Genomic DNA, 15,557 nt, shown 5'->3' with positions numbered 1-15,557 from the left:
GACATATTGATGGTTGTTTTTCCATATAATTGGGTCGTTTACTGTAATTCAATGCAAGTAATTTCATTGAAATGATCTGATATGACTTCATAGCTAAGCTATCTAAAATTAGTTTTAATTGTTGCAGAGTGCTGGATCATATATTGGCCAAGAAAGAAGGAATTTCCATCCGTCAAGCTATTAGATGGGTGTTTTTTTATTCGAATGGCAATTCTTGCGGTAGGAACAACTTGCTGAATCATCTCATTTCCAATCTTAACGGATGGAAATCACTGTAAGTAAGAGTTCAATATTTACAGATTTTCTTGATGCATTAAAGTGCTTGTAGATGAATATTTTTCTCAGGTGAAGCAACTGCTGAAACATGATTACTACTTCTGAATCACTCTGTATCTTTTATATTTCTAAATATCTCCTTTATGCAAATATTTGTTTTAATAATATTTTTTCAAATCCATTTTCGAAACAGAGGCCCCTTCTAGTTCTTCTAGTTCAATGCACTTTTTTGGCTCTCTCTGGTCTCAGGCGTCTGATTGATTACACGTTATAAGGTGGAACACCAACTCGTCTATTTCGTGGATTTGGTATCAAGTAGGGCATCTTGTGTCTGCACCGTTTGTACTACGTTCTAAAGCGGTGTAGTGTGTGGTGTATGGTCACGTGGTGCGTGCTTACTAATCAAATGAACGTTTAAAGCAGCTACAAGGATTTGTTGAATCTTGTGAACTTGGACACAGCTATTCGCTTACTTGCTTAAATGTAATTTCCTTGCACCAGCCTGACACCTGTATACACCTGCACTACACCTAGTGTCAAAAAGTGCAGTGAACTACACACGGACAGATTAAGTAAAGTAACTATTTAAGGTAGATTTAGGGGATCGTTATTTACGGCTATGACAGCCGGAAGCGACTCGCTCGCTTTGCAAGAGGGATGAGGTGACATCCCAGATAAATAATGGAACACTAACACAAGCAAAGGGACTAGCACCTGTGGAATAAGAACAACACTTAAACATTCGATATTAACACTTCGGGGATGACTGATCTGGCAGGGTTGTAAGATTGATTGTTTATTCATTTGCTTTAATTTAATTCGCTTTTTTGTGCAACTTTTGGGGATGATTGATGACATAATGAAATTGATGAATAGACACTCACAAACATTCATGCCCATGCCTGGATTCAAACCCAGTTCCCCTGGCTTCGTAGCGCTATGAGCTAACCACTCCGCCACGAGGGCCGGCCGCAGGGTTATAAGAAGAATAGAAAGGGGAATAAAGGAATGTTCGTTTACCTGTAGATCTATATGTGACGACACGGTCCCTGAAATGACACTTCAATAGCGCACCACTCCCGCGGTAACGCTTTACGTATCAATCGACATGAAATTTGTTACAAGGAATGTGAATGGTGTTCTAAGGTAAGTCGATGATGCTGAATTCGAAAATGAAATCAGTTTTTTCCTATCGGGCTCAGTTTTCTTGTTACACACTAACATGTACCTAATGCAATTCATGAAAATTCTGCCTATTGGGTGTGGCTTAACCTATATTTACTCTACAGATATTGTTGAATAACAGTCATTATATGACCATAGAATGACCAGCACGTTCCTAAGGCCAGGGACCTTCGTCCAATTGCAACAAACCAAATCGTGAATAAGATAGAGGCATGGCAACACTGTCAATGAGTCATGCCCGAACACGTAGAATCGCAGTGTTGTTTGTTGTCACGTGCGTCTCAGCATTATGAGTTCTGACCGAGTGGGAAGTGACTGCCTTTGATTAGCTTGTGATTCGAAGTTTCAGAAGTAGTGTGTAGTGTGTAGTGTTAGTGCATAGTACCTGCGTAAATAGCCCCAATTCGTTTTGTTATATATGTGGAGAGATGATATTTAAGTCACAAAAGCGACGAATTACCCCTCTTACAAAGAAGTGCTACGAACTTTATCTTGGGTGTAAAGTTGGGTACTAAGACAAAACATGGGCCCCCACATATGCTGTTTGACCTGTGTTACACTTTTGACAAGCTGGTTAAAAGGATCACGTCACATGTCGTTTGCTGTTCCCATGGTTTTGGAGGGAACCATCAGATCACACAACAGACTGTTATTTCTGCCTGACCAAAATAGCTGGAATCACTTCGAAAACAAGGAACACTGTGCAGTACCCAAATTTACTATCAGCCATGAGACCTGTATGTCACAATGAAGAATTGCCGGTACGAAAGCCTCCTGAGAATGTGACTGTGAGTGAAGATGATTGTCGTGAACAACACGGGGAAGAAAGTGCAAGAGGTGAAGAAACTACCGACCCAACATTTAAAGTGTCCGGTTCATCAATGGAACCATACTTATTGTCAGAAGGGGATCTGAACGATCTTACGCAGGATTTAAATTTGTTTAAGCAACAGTCTGAACTTTTAGCTTCGCGACTGAAAGGTTGGAATCTCCTCGCTTGCGATACGAAAGTGTGCTTTTTTTCGTGACCGCCATACTATTTTCTCAGAATATTTCTCCCACGAAGGAGACATGGTTTTTTGTAATGACATCTCATCCATTATGGATTGTCTTGGCCATGAATACAGTTCATACTATTGGCGTCTTTTCATCGATTCCAGCTGAGTTAGTATGAAAGCTGTACTTCTCCATAACGGAAACAAATTCCAAACAGTAACAATTGCTAATGCTGTTAACATGAAGGAGACGTATGAGAACTTGAAACAGCTTCTGACAAATATCCAATATGAGAAATACAAATGGAATATATGCAGAGATCTGAAGGTAATTGCAATTCTGCTTGACATGCAGCTTGGGTACACAAAGCATTGCTGCTTCTTAGGCGAGTGGGACAGCAGAGACAGAAAAAAACACTACTGTGGGAAAAAAATGGCCTCTTCATAGTGAATTAGTGCCTGGACAGAAGAATGTGGCGAACACTCCTCTTGTTGACCCCAAAAATGTGTATCTCCCTCCTCTGCACATAAAATTGAGACTAATTAAAAACTTTGTGAAAGCCATGGACAGAACTTCACGTGGATTCATGTACTTGCAACAGAAATTCCCAAGAATCAGAGATGCCAAAATTAAAGAAGGAATATTTATTTATAGGGCCTCAAATAAGAGAATTGATGAATGACGAGAATTTCATTCAACAATTAACAGATGTTGAAAAAAATGGCATGGTTGTCTTTACAAGTGTATGTAAAAACTTTTATCGCGATATTGTACATGGACTAATTAGATCATACCAACGTATGGGATGCAACATGTCACTAAAATTACATTTCTTGAATGATCACCTGGACTTCTTCCCAACTAACCTTGGTGCCGTTAGTGACGAACACGGTGAACGGTTTCACCAAGACATTGCTCTAATGAAAAAGCGGTATCAAGGCAAATGGAGTGCCGCAATGCTGTCCTACTACTGCTGGACCTTACGAAGAGATGTTCCTGAGGCAAAGTTTCGTAGGAAATCGGGAAGGAAACATTTTTAGGTATGTTTATAAACTTTCATGTTACTCATTTACTTCATTCCTTTGTATACTGAGACAGATTTATTACCTTTTACGTTTGTAGCACTTTTGTGAAAGCGAGTCCTTTCGACCAATACATATAGAACATAGGCTGAGGTAGGAAAATACAAAAAAACATATTTTACAGGAAATCTGAGCCCGATGGAGAAATTCAGGGACTCCGCAACTTCTAGAAACAGCTTGTTTTGTTCTTGCAACATACACAAATATTTTTTTGTAGACCAGTGTAATCAGCCAATAACGTGGAGGCACGAACACTTCTGAGTACAACTGGCTGAGAAATAGCCCTCGAGCTATTTATGATGGATTTGAATTTCGATCTTTAAAACCGTTGGCGAGTCCTCGCGTCTGTCGCAAACGGTGCTTTTAGTATAAAGATGCGTTTACTTATTTTTGTTTCATACGATTTCGTGTCAGCGGATTTTCAATCCGCTGTAGATTACAGATTGCCGGTGTGTGCTTGTAAGATGTTCCATCCAGCTTCTTCGACCGGGCCTCTTTATGAAGTAATTAGACTATCGAGTTGTGATGCCAGGGATCCCGGGTTCGAGTCACGCCTTTGGCATGATACGACACACCTGCGTGGAGCAAAAACATTGATTTCACGAAGTGAAGTTAATTTTTTGTTTGTGACGTGTACCCAGCCAGTCCAGTCAATTGGAGAAGACAATTTATTTACACCAACCCCAAAAAATAATGTTATAGAAGGGGAGTGAAAAGATGGAAAAAAATAATAGAAAACCATGCACTTAATATTCTAAACATGCTGGAATATAAGCACTGGACCATTTTCCGGTTCACTATACCGACGGCATGCGTATTATTATACTTCAGCTGGTGCTGACAGAGCATTCTCTCATGTCAGGTGCTGACTTCGAACACGTTTATCACGTGTCACACTGAACACTGAAACACTTAATCACACGTTGAGAGAGAAAAAAAAGGATGCGTATTGCCGATTCCCTGTCAAAGGGTCAGTCCCTCTTGAACATTGTTTGGGTCACTCGGATTGTCCACACACTTTGAACCGTTAGTTTCATATATATGTTTTTTTTTAAAAAAAAACTTATCTAGGCACACTCGAGAAGAAAGAAAATTGGCATGAAATATATTCAGAGGTATAACCTGAGCGGTTTACCTGAGGACTTACCTGTCACACAAATAATGAAATTATATACAATAGACAAGGATTTTTTTTTTAAAAAAAAGAATCAGATATTAGATGAATACATGGGCCGTGGCGCCCCCCAAAACCATTGTCCGTCTCTTTCATACATTTCATTTTTAAACTAATGTTGTTGATGTCAGAAATTTTGTAAAAAGTTTGTCAAGTCTTTCTGCGATGTCATAAAAATAAACTGTTCCGTGATGGTACACTCTATAAGTTTGTGTTTTCTACATGAAGTACTGGCTTAAAAACGATGTGAGGGCACTGGGAACAGAAAAAAATACTATGAAACGTTCTTTATTCACTGACGTAGTATACTCCATTAGCAATCGCTGTGGTGAGCGTTTCTTGGTTAATGGAGACCAAAATGTTCCATAAGGTCCAGCGACGTTGTCGAACACACGAACAGTTTGGGCGTATCTTTGCGAACCTGGGGTTGACGCGCGGGGACTGCACTGTTATCCTGGAAGGTGCGACGATGTCACTGAAGCGGACTGATGTGTAGATAAATTGGGCGATGGAAAAGGGGCGGCTGCCGATAGGGGAATGGCAGGTGGAGCCCTGAGCTTTCTTGATGTGAGGCCCTGTCTCATGCAAACCATAAGGTGTGGCGAGACTGTAGGGTCTAGCCCCACTAGGCTGTATGGCTACGTCCTTGGTAGCGAGATGCGCTAGATACGTCGGGTGGCCTGAACGACGAAAAACTAACGAAAACGTGTGAAAAAAAAGTTGGAGGGTGGAAAAACATTCAAATGAATGTAGCGGGAAGGGTCCAAAAGAACCGGACATCAATTATATCCTAATCGGAGGAGGGGGTACGAGCTAACGGAGCCAAAAGAAATAAAGAAAAGTGTTCATGTATTTCGCGGGGGGAAATAAATGAAAGAAAAGCAAAGCAAACTCCACCACGTACAAAATCTAAGGTAGGCGACGCCAAGGGTCCCGGGTTCGAATCCCGCTCGGGCTTGGTTGTTTGTGAATGTCCATTCATCAATTTCATAATTTCATCACTCATCCCCATCTTTGCAAATTAGCCAAGAGGCACAAACCCCGAAGTAAAATAAACTAAATCAATAAATAAATAAATAACATCTAAGGTAGATTATGGGGATCGTTATCTACGGCTATGACAGACGCAAGCGACTTGCTCGCTTCGCAAGAGGGACGCAAAGGTGATGAGGTGACACCCCAGAGAAATAATGGAGAACTAACACAAGCAAAGGGGCTCGCCCCTATGAAATAAGAACAACACTTACACATCCGATATTAACAATTCAAGGACGACTGGTCTAGCAAGGTTGTAAGAAGAATGGAAAGGGGAAAAAAGGAATGTTCGTTTACCTGTAGATCTAGATGTGACGACACGGTCCCTCAAATGACACTTCAATAGCGCAACACTCTCCTTTATACGCTTTACGTATCAATTAAAAATCAGCCAATAACGTGGAGGCAAGAACTGTTCACGCGGTAAATTTCTGAGCACAACTGGGGCTGAGAAATGATCTCTCGAGCTATTTATGGTGGATTCGAATTTCGATCGTTAAAACCGTTGGCGAGTCGGCGTCTGTCGCAAACGGTGCTCTAAGTATAAAGCTGCGTTTAATTATTCTTGCTTCATACGATTTCGTGTCAGCGGATTTTTCATCTGCTGAAGATTGCCGATTTCCGGTAAGTGCTTGTAGCAAGCTCTTTCCAGTTTCTTCGACCGGGCCTCCTTATGAAGTGATTAGACTATCGAGTTATGACTCTAGGGGTCCTGAGTTCGAGTCACGCCTTTGGCATGATACGCTATAACCAAAATGGAGTAGTTATAATAGATTCACGATACTTTGAATTATTTTGGATTAGGAGATTACGCAGATAAGATAACCTTTTTGTTTGTGTGTTTAGCTACAAAAAACGAGATTCTCTGAACGACAGTATTTTCTGCTCATCAAGATTTCTGGAAGCGTTGCAATGGGTACAATTTGGATTAAAGGATTTAGTGGGATATAGTAACCCCATCCAAAAATTGAAGGAGGTAATATGCGCCCCTATTCCTTTAGTCCTTGGTATTTTAAATAGCCGTTTTCTTTAACACTACATTCAATTTTTATTGCTTAACATTTATGCTGTAGTGACAAATAGGCTGGAGTCTTTTTTTCTGAGAAGAATTACTATAATGTGCCAAAAATAGATTAATATTAATACAAGATAAAAGTTACATTATGTTTGAGTGCGTGTTCAAAACCAATTTTTAAAAGAAATCATTGATACCCAATTGAGTGTTACGCACAAAAATACACAGGTGCAAAACAAACAAACCTTCGAATCGTGCAAACAGTCCGTGTCGAGTTCGCTGCACTTTTTGACACTAGGTGTAGTGCAGGTGTATCAAGGTGTCACACCCAGTCATTGTTTAAGTTGTTTATATAATTGATTTCAATCTGTGTTACTGGTGAAATAAGACAATCTATTCTACCGAACACGGAAGAACTACAATAAAAGAAACGCTGAGCAAAGTCAACAGGAGATCGTACACGGATAATGGTAACATTTGACCAAAGTACGGGGGGAACGGATTATATTCTCGCCCCGAACACAGAAATCTATAACTAGCTTGGTACAATGGTACAGCGTGTTGCGAACTCCCGGGGGGGGGGGGCTCTCATTAATCGCTTCTTACATAAAACTGTGATACATATTGACACCTTTTTGTATTATTAAGTTTCGTGCTTTGACATACTTTTAAAATATGATTAGTTTCCAGTTCAATCATTCATTTTGGTTTTGGGACGAGATAGCACATGACTGCAGACAGTGTGACATGGCGCGGATGCCGGCATTTTCGACCCGTGACATCCCACATATTTTTAAGCACACATATTAAGCACGCATATTTATCTTACATAACGAGTACTAACCTGTGTTATAAGAGTTGTTCAAAGTGGTGGCCAATTGCATTCACCCATTTCAGGCATCCTTTCATGAAATTTTGATTGACGTATTTCTTCTGTTTCAAGTTGTTTTCTTGCCATTGTTAATCCCTGCAGGACGCGTGCTGGATAAAAAATATTCAGAAGAGAATTGCTACTTAAGTCCCAATTTTACTTGTTTCGAAGGATGTAAATAATAATATCTTCAAGGAACTTAATTTTATTAAGTTTGAACATTTTTATTTGAATACGCAAACATGAAGTTGAGAAAAAATGAGACAGAAAAGACGGTAAGAAAAGCGTTTTCTGCCATACCGTAAGAACGCGCCCTGGGTAAAAAAAAGAGATAAATAAATACTTCTAAGTACGAATTGTAATTGTTTTTAGGAATGCAATTAGTAATACCTTCATTGATTAATATCATTTTATTATTTTTTATCATTTGAATTGAATCACACATTTGATAAGACGAGGAAAAGAATAACATGTTGGAATATCAAACTGAAACATATGACCGCGAGTTGGGTGGAATTTAACCAGGCAGTGTTTCTACAGTACTGAGAGCGGAACTAAGTGACTATTCTTTGTGGGGAACCCTAAAAAGTAGAGTCTATAGAAACAATCTCCACACTAAACCGGGTGGTCCATTTATAATGATAGTATGGAATATCGCATGCAGAATACATCCAATCGAAAAATTGCACAGAATAAAAGTTTGATACTATTGAGGGGGTAAGTCAATGCCGCAAAAATTTCGTCGCCGCCACCAACCCCCCAAAATTATAAAATTCCTTTTCATATACAATTCACTAATAAACTAAATTATATAGTGCACAAAAACACACAACACACAACATAAAACAAACAATTTTCTTTTGCCGAATTCTTTGCACACATTTTTTGAATAAAATTCGTTTATTCAATGTTTTCAACCGAAACCAAAACCATTATTACATAAAGGGAACAAAATTAATCTGAAACTACCAAATGTTTATAAATGTTCGAAGTTTGCAATTTTTTTACAAAATTTTTCAAACAAAAAATGTTTCTTTTTCAACACGGAATCCAAATATGTTAAACGAATGGGGGTGTTCCATTTGAAATTTCAAATTAACCCCCCCCCCCAAGGGGTGGGTGGCGGCGACGAAATTTTTGCGGAATTGACTTACCTCCTCAATAGTATCAAACTTTTATTCTGTGCAATTTTTCGATTGGATGCATTCTGCATGCGATATTCCATACTATCATTATAAATGGACCACCCGGTATATAAACTGAAAGACAATGTACGTACGAACAGAACTTGCAAGAATTACAAAAGAGGAACTTTTGCATGTCACAAAATGTCATTAAAAAGTGCCGAGAATGCAGTTGGCCACCACTTTAAACAACTCTTATAACACAGATTAGTACTCGTTATGCAATATATATATATACACATATGCATGCTAAAGATTTGTTCTTAAAAATAAGCAGGACGTCACGAGTCGAAAATAGTGACATCCGCGACATGCCGCGCAGCCTACAGTCAGTCAAAATGAACTCACTGATGCGTGTTATTCTTTTCCAGGGATGCTGACCACCCTACATTGTGGATAGATATGTTTACATCTTGCATTGGGCGTATCAATACAGAGGAATATCTGCAGAAGGTATGCATTTTTTCAGTTTATTTTTCTTTTAGATTAATGATACATTCTCTCCATGTGTTGATTGTCATTGAACCCTTCCCTACCCAGATAGCACAGTAAACTTTCTTCAAGCTTCAAACAAGATTTTCATGTAAAGTGAACAAGCTTGCTGTAAGCTTACAACAGGCTTGAATCAAGCCAACTAGTTACCACGTATCAAACAAGCTTGTCACCGAAAGCTGCACGCTTGAAACAGTTTGAATCATGTTAATATTGTATCATGCCGAAGGCATAACTCGAATCCGGGACCCCGGGCGCCATAGTCCGATAGCCTAATCATTTCATAAAAAGGGCTCGAGTATGAAAGAAGCTGGAAAGAGCTTCTTTCAAGCAAATGCCACCTGCGATCTTCAGCGGATTAAATTCTTCCGGAATCGCAGGAAAGATACTGCAAACACAGCATTACGCTGAAAGCGCGTCTCTCAACGACCGAAGTTCGAATTTCGTTTAAATAGCTTGAGAGAATATTTCTCCCCGCAGTCGGTATCTGAAATCTATCGCGTGCACAGTCGATGTCTCGGAATTACAAGTTGTTGAACTAGGAAAGTTATGGCGTGAACCGTTGTTGCCTCCGACTTAAAGTCGGATTACCGAACGTTACAAAAGGAGTTACAGCGAGGAGTCGTACGCTATCGGAAAAAGGTAAAAAAAAAATAAAAAAAAAGGTAAAGTGCTCCCCTGTGCTTAGCACCACGCCATGATGGCGTATAGGGGGTGTGGGGGTAACGCCCCACACTTTCTTGATCCGGTCGTGAGTGGGGGTGATGTGATCAGCATCACACCCCTGACCGCCGTTACCCCCCAGGGTTTCCCCCAGGCACCCATGTCATTCGTCGCTGGGTGGGCGCCGACGTTAGAAAAGTTCCCGGATTTGAACCGGCCGGTGATCGAACCCGGGACTTTTATCATGGTAGTCAGACGCGACCGACTGAGCCACCGGGCTATCGGAAAGGAGCTTTATTTCAGGAGAGTTCATCAGAGTTTCATCAACGAACCAGCGAGTCGATCGGCACTTCGAGATCTACAGGTAACCAACGTTCCTCTATCCTTGCTTATCAATCTCTCACACCCCTGCCAGACCAGTCAATTGTAGTGTTTAACGTTAATCGTGAGTGTAGTTCTTATTTCACGGAGCTATCCCCCTTGCTTGGTTAAGTGTAGACGTAGCTCTTCAGAGCTACCCCCTTTCACTTACAACGTTCCTCTCGCATAGCAAGCGAGTGGCAACTGGCAAAAGGCTGACATAGCCTCTTTACGATCCCTTAATACAAACAATCGGGTGTTTGTACGATATCAAGCTTGCCGCATTCAACTGGCTTTGACAAGCTATAAGCAAGCAACACATCAAGGTTGCCAAAAGCTTTCGTGCTATCTGGGTATCTTCGTTGCTTTGCTTTCAAAGCATTAGGTTTACGGTAAGCGCCATAAATGATTCTAGATTGCCTTATAGTTAAGAAGAAGCATGTTGTAAGCACGGTGGCATAACATTTCAGGATTATACGTATACTTCACTTGCAGAATGATCGCCAAAGTTGATGGTAATTTTAGTATGAGTTTGTTTTTAATCCACTTTTTGCACATATAGGCTAATCGAGACAGGATCTCGAGTTGAAAGTGGAAACCGAACCACTATGTGCCTTGACAAACCCTTTATTACAAGGCGTAATCACTAGGCATTTGGAGAGACCCCGTTGGTGGCAAGGAAGTCTCGACGTAATACGTTGATGACATATGCACAAATGGAGTAATAATATCCTTTCTTCCCATCCATCATTTAAAATTAACTGAACAGCAAAATCTACCATAGAGCATAGACTAGACTTTCAGTTATTCAGTCTGTGGAGACATTGTTGATTCTGATGTACAACATTATGGTTAGAGTCAATGCCGGATCTACAAATCTTGCCCCCTCCCACCCCGCAAAATATTATCAAAGGCCCCCTCTACTTACCTACCTTTACACACCTACCTTTACTTGTCTCCGGGACCCGCTGGACTTTGGGGTTTTGCGGCTTGTAGATCCGGCGAGGGTTACGGTCCTCATTCGAACGCCAGTTCGGTATCTTTGACACAGCTCGAGAGGAAACCGTCCGGTCTCGTATCTGGTTTCGAGCCACCACCTGTTTTTTTCTTCTGAAAAGCGCTGTTGTCACTTTTACTTGCAGTGTTTAGACATCCATTCATTCACTGGGACGTTATACCCTCAAGGCCTCCACATTGTAAAAAAAAAAAAAAAAAAAAAAAAAAGCACAACACAACCGAGCAAAGATAACGTAACTGCAACTTCACGTTAAGAAATTTATAGAGAAACTGAATTGGCACGTGGACAGTGCCTTAAACGAACGCTGTTGGTGGGAATGTTTTGAGGGGCGGATATTTTGGGCTCGACATGGACCTGACCTATGGTTGTCAGAGGGAAACTGATTATCCTGAAATTTGTTTGAAGTAAAGTGGCGTTCAAAGCGTACTTGGACTTTATTAGCTAGAGAAGTGAACATGCCCCCTCTTATATCCTACAATAAATCTAAATGCAATTGGCATGCACCAACAATTTTAGCAACAATCTTGAGTAACTATAAGTATGAAGAAATTTCAAATTCTGTTTTTAGAATTATTATTTTTTTTTCACTCAGAGGTAAAATTACATTTAATATTTCTTCCCGATCGAAACACTGTTACTTTTAATCAATGCGTGCAGTGTTCGATCCCCGATGGAGGCAGATTGCACAGTGACTCGGATCCCACTTCAGTTCTGATTAGCCTATCTAAGCATAAAATGACTTTGAACAAATTAACAAATTTGAATTAGATCAGAAAGATAGAAATCTCTCGTGGTTGCATCGAAATTAATCGTTCCTGAATCAGTGATGAATTCACGAGGTGGACCGGGGGGAGGGGGATAAGTCCCCCACTTCCCAAAAAATTCAATAACGTGCCAGAGCATTCGGACAGTAGTTTAGAAATTTGGCAACCATGTTCACCTTTTCTATCATCCACTTTAATTTAACGTAGAACGAACTTTTTGTGAATTTATCGCCATAAAAGACTTATAATTAAAAGTCAAAATGAATACATTTTAACATTGTTTGGTTTGCTAACTAGGAATATGTAATAAATATTCTTTTTCACTGAAACTCAATCATATGCACGTGCAGGGATGGTGTAATGTGAATTTCAATTGTCGCAGCGAATGTCATCTTGCAGATATTTCAACTGTTAGCCAATGAACAATTTGCTGTGGAATGGTGGTGAAGTGCTTGTGCAGTCTTATCTAAATTTAAACATAATTTAATTACATGTCAGAAGTAAGGGGAATTTTGAAATATTAGTGTTGATTTTATTGATGTTACAATTCGCTGCCCCTGACATTCCCTCCCCGTGAAGTTTGGAGGAACGTATCTGGATTCAAAACTGTCCTGAATCATAGTAAAGATAGGGACTTGAATCACGGTGTGGCTAGTGGCTCACAGTAGGAAAGTTTTCATTCCACGCGAAATCGGAGCAAATCATATAATCATAATAAGTATCTTTGTTATTCCTATTATTGGGGGCGCCCAGCCTAAAACAGGGCTGTGTATTTAATAGATATGTTCCAGTTCCTAACTACACCTTACTTTGTCTGCAGGCGAAGAAACTTTACGACGATCACAAAGGAGAATTTGGTTCTGCAGAAGAAGAGATTGTCGAAGAGCTATCAAGAGACAAGGTGAGGGTTCAATGGACAGAAGAGAACGCCGGTGTAATAAAGGACGCTTTGGAAGAAATTAACAAGCAATTTGAGGACGAAAGCCTATGAGTTCTTTCCTACGAATTCTTCCACAGTATTCTGGTCCATGTGACATAACAATCAAAGCTTGACAATAAGTCACCAACATTCAAGACATTTATCTATTGTTGACGTTTTTATATTGTAGTATAACCTTGCACAGAGTGCCAACTACTGTCGAAAGTGTATCATTTTATAAACTGGTACATAATATAATCAGTTTGCATGTAACAGCTTTTTATTGTATTCGTATGTTCTTGACCATTTGGATTTCGATACATTTTTTAGGATAAGTCTCTCTTCCTGTGTGCCGTCTTGTTCTACACTGATCGCAGGCCCAACTGGCGGCTGAACTACTTTTTGCCACATAGCTTTATCTGTCCACCAATCGCTTCGGGGAGTGTGTGCCTCGTTGAACAACATGACAACATGTTGTGTATCACACGTTCATTTGTCTCGTCACGCCAGGATCTTTCGGGGCTTTCTGACTCAAAAATGCCCGATGTCAGTCGAAGAGAATTTAACTGATCACTGTTTCGTTGTTTCCCAGCCGCCGGTTGGGTTGGGTCATAAACGCTCCACACCAGTCCGTGCGCCTTGTCCGTGCGCTAGCACATGCAAGGAAGGTTCGTTCCTCGCTGTTTAGCTACGTGAGAGCACCGGAATACGTGTACCGTGAGATTCCGAGAACTGCTGTGGTCGAGTGGTCAGCACATCGCGCTGCGACGCCAAGGGACCCAGGTTCGAATCCCGCTCCGGCATGGTTGTTTGTGAATGTCCATTCATCAATTTCATCACTCATCCTCATCTTCGCAAATTATCAAAGAGGCACAAGACGCGAGGTAAAACAAAATTAAAAAATTAAAAAAAAACAACAACTTAGAACTGTGTTAGTGCTTTTATTTAATGAAAAGTAAAAGGAGAGATATGATTCTAGGAAATACCAAACTGATAAGCTTTGTGTCTGATTGCAAAGCCCAGTGCAATGGATTTATATATGAACAGTTTAACCTTAACGTCTACGAAATCTCGGCAATACAGATTCCGACAAATGGAAGATGTGTTTATTTGAAACTAGTGCGACTGCGAACGATGACGAAATTGCTTGAACAATACCCCGGTGAAATAAAATTCATCTAGGAATAATTGGATGGTAGTGAAAGTGACATTTACCGACGCAGGTAGGGTAGTGCAATTCATTAACGTATTCTATTTACCAGTGGAAGTTCATAATAATCAAGTGCGTGAAAAACTCGGTGACAACGGCACTGTAGATATTACCGATGGAATGTGGAGACCAAAATTCCGGTATCTAGTGCACATTGGCGTACACTTGGCAAAAATATCCTTGAAGAAGCCTATTCCATCCATTGTGACTGTCTGTAATTATAAACCTTACGTGATATATTCTGGTCAGAACTCAACGTGTGAGGTTTGTGGTTCGAATGGACATTTGAGATCTATCTGCCAACGGCGAAAACCGACTGCACTGCATGTACCAACACGACCAAATAGAACTTATTGATGCCGTTTTGAACAAATTGACTAATGACGGGAATGGAGAGGAAACAGCAGGCAACCGAACAACCAGAAAGGGCAACTACCAGAGTCACAACGACAAAAAAACAAGCACAGCAAGAAAATACACCAGAGATAGAAGCAAAAAACACTACAAAATTCAAGAAGAGAACCAACAACAGGTTGTTAGCAAACATCCCCCCCCCCCTTTACCCCCTCCCGCAGCAAGCCGACCCCATACCAATCTTCAAAATGAGAAAAGGGAATCTGAAGAAGACAGTGACTTGTTCTCAAACTACGAAAGCGACACCAGCAACAAAGTAAAGGTAAGTCAAAGTACGCTTAAAAGAAAACTGAAACACAAATTAGAGGAAAATCAAATTCAGTAGCTAAACGATGTTCCACCAGAAAAATGAGAAACTACCACCAGAACACTGCTTCAAAATTCAGTCTAACTCCTCAGGAAGTCGTCACAGTGTTAAACACCGGTGCTGGAAGTGAGGAAAGAGGTAGATGAATACGACGACCAGTGTAACAAATAATTATGGGGAATATAAACAACATAATGCGTATACTAGTTCTAATTTGGTTAGTTGTAATGTTAAATAGGATAATAGAAACGCAAGTGATACGGGTGGTAGACATAAATATAATTAAAATGCAAAGTGAAATAAAGTTAAAGTCTCTCCGTAGATTTCTTCAAAACTCAAGTATTGACGTAGCACTACTGCATGAAGTCGTTAGAAAGTACTTGGATTGCCATCCCATATGTATCGAGTATAATAATTACACTCCCAGTAGCACAGGAAACACAGCAATTTTAGTACGTAAAGGATTAGTTAAAAATGACCTTAACGGAAAGTAGTACAATCAAGCCGGTTCTGCGCCCGAAAATGAGGCTCGGTGAGGCTCGCCTTAATGGATTTCTCTCGTAAGGCATGAGCCTCATTTTCTCGCAGTGTT

The 15,557-nt window shown here is 40.3% G+C and overlaps 1 protein-coding gene across 1 annotated transcript in view; it reads left to right on the top strand.

Annotated features, from left to right (window-relative positions):
* Positions 1 to 13,301, top strand: part of LOC145986695 (aminopeptidase N-like) — a 94,985-nt gene extending 81,684 nt beyond the window's left edge. Inside the window, exons 10-12 of the mRNA XM_083121009.1 lie at positions 128 to 274; positions 9,190 to 9,271; positions 12,936 to 13,301. Coding sequence (XP_082977135.1) covers positions 128 to 274; positions 9,190 to 9,271; positions 12,936 to 13,106 — 400 coding nt within the window. The 3' untranslated portion in view covers positions 13,107 to 13,301. The remainder of the gene's footprint in view (positions 1 to 127; positions 275 to 9,189; positions 9,272 to 12,935) is intronic.
* Positions 13,302 to 15,557: the final 2,256 nt, after the last annotated feature.

This window comes from Lepisma saccharinum, chromosome 4 (genome assembly GCF_977018435.1).
Source record: "Lepisma saccharinum chromosome 4, izLepSacc3.1, whole genome shotgun sequence".
NCBI lineage: Eukaryota > Metazoa > Arthropoda > Insecta > Zygentoma > Lepismatidae > Lepisma > Lepisma saccharinum.
This window is presented reverse-complemented; position numbering and strand designations above follow the sequence as displayed.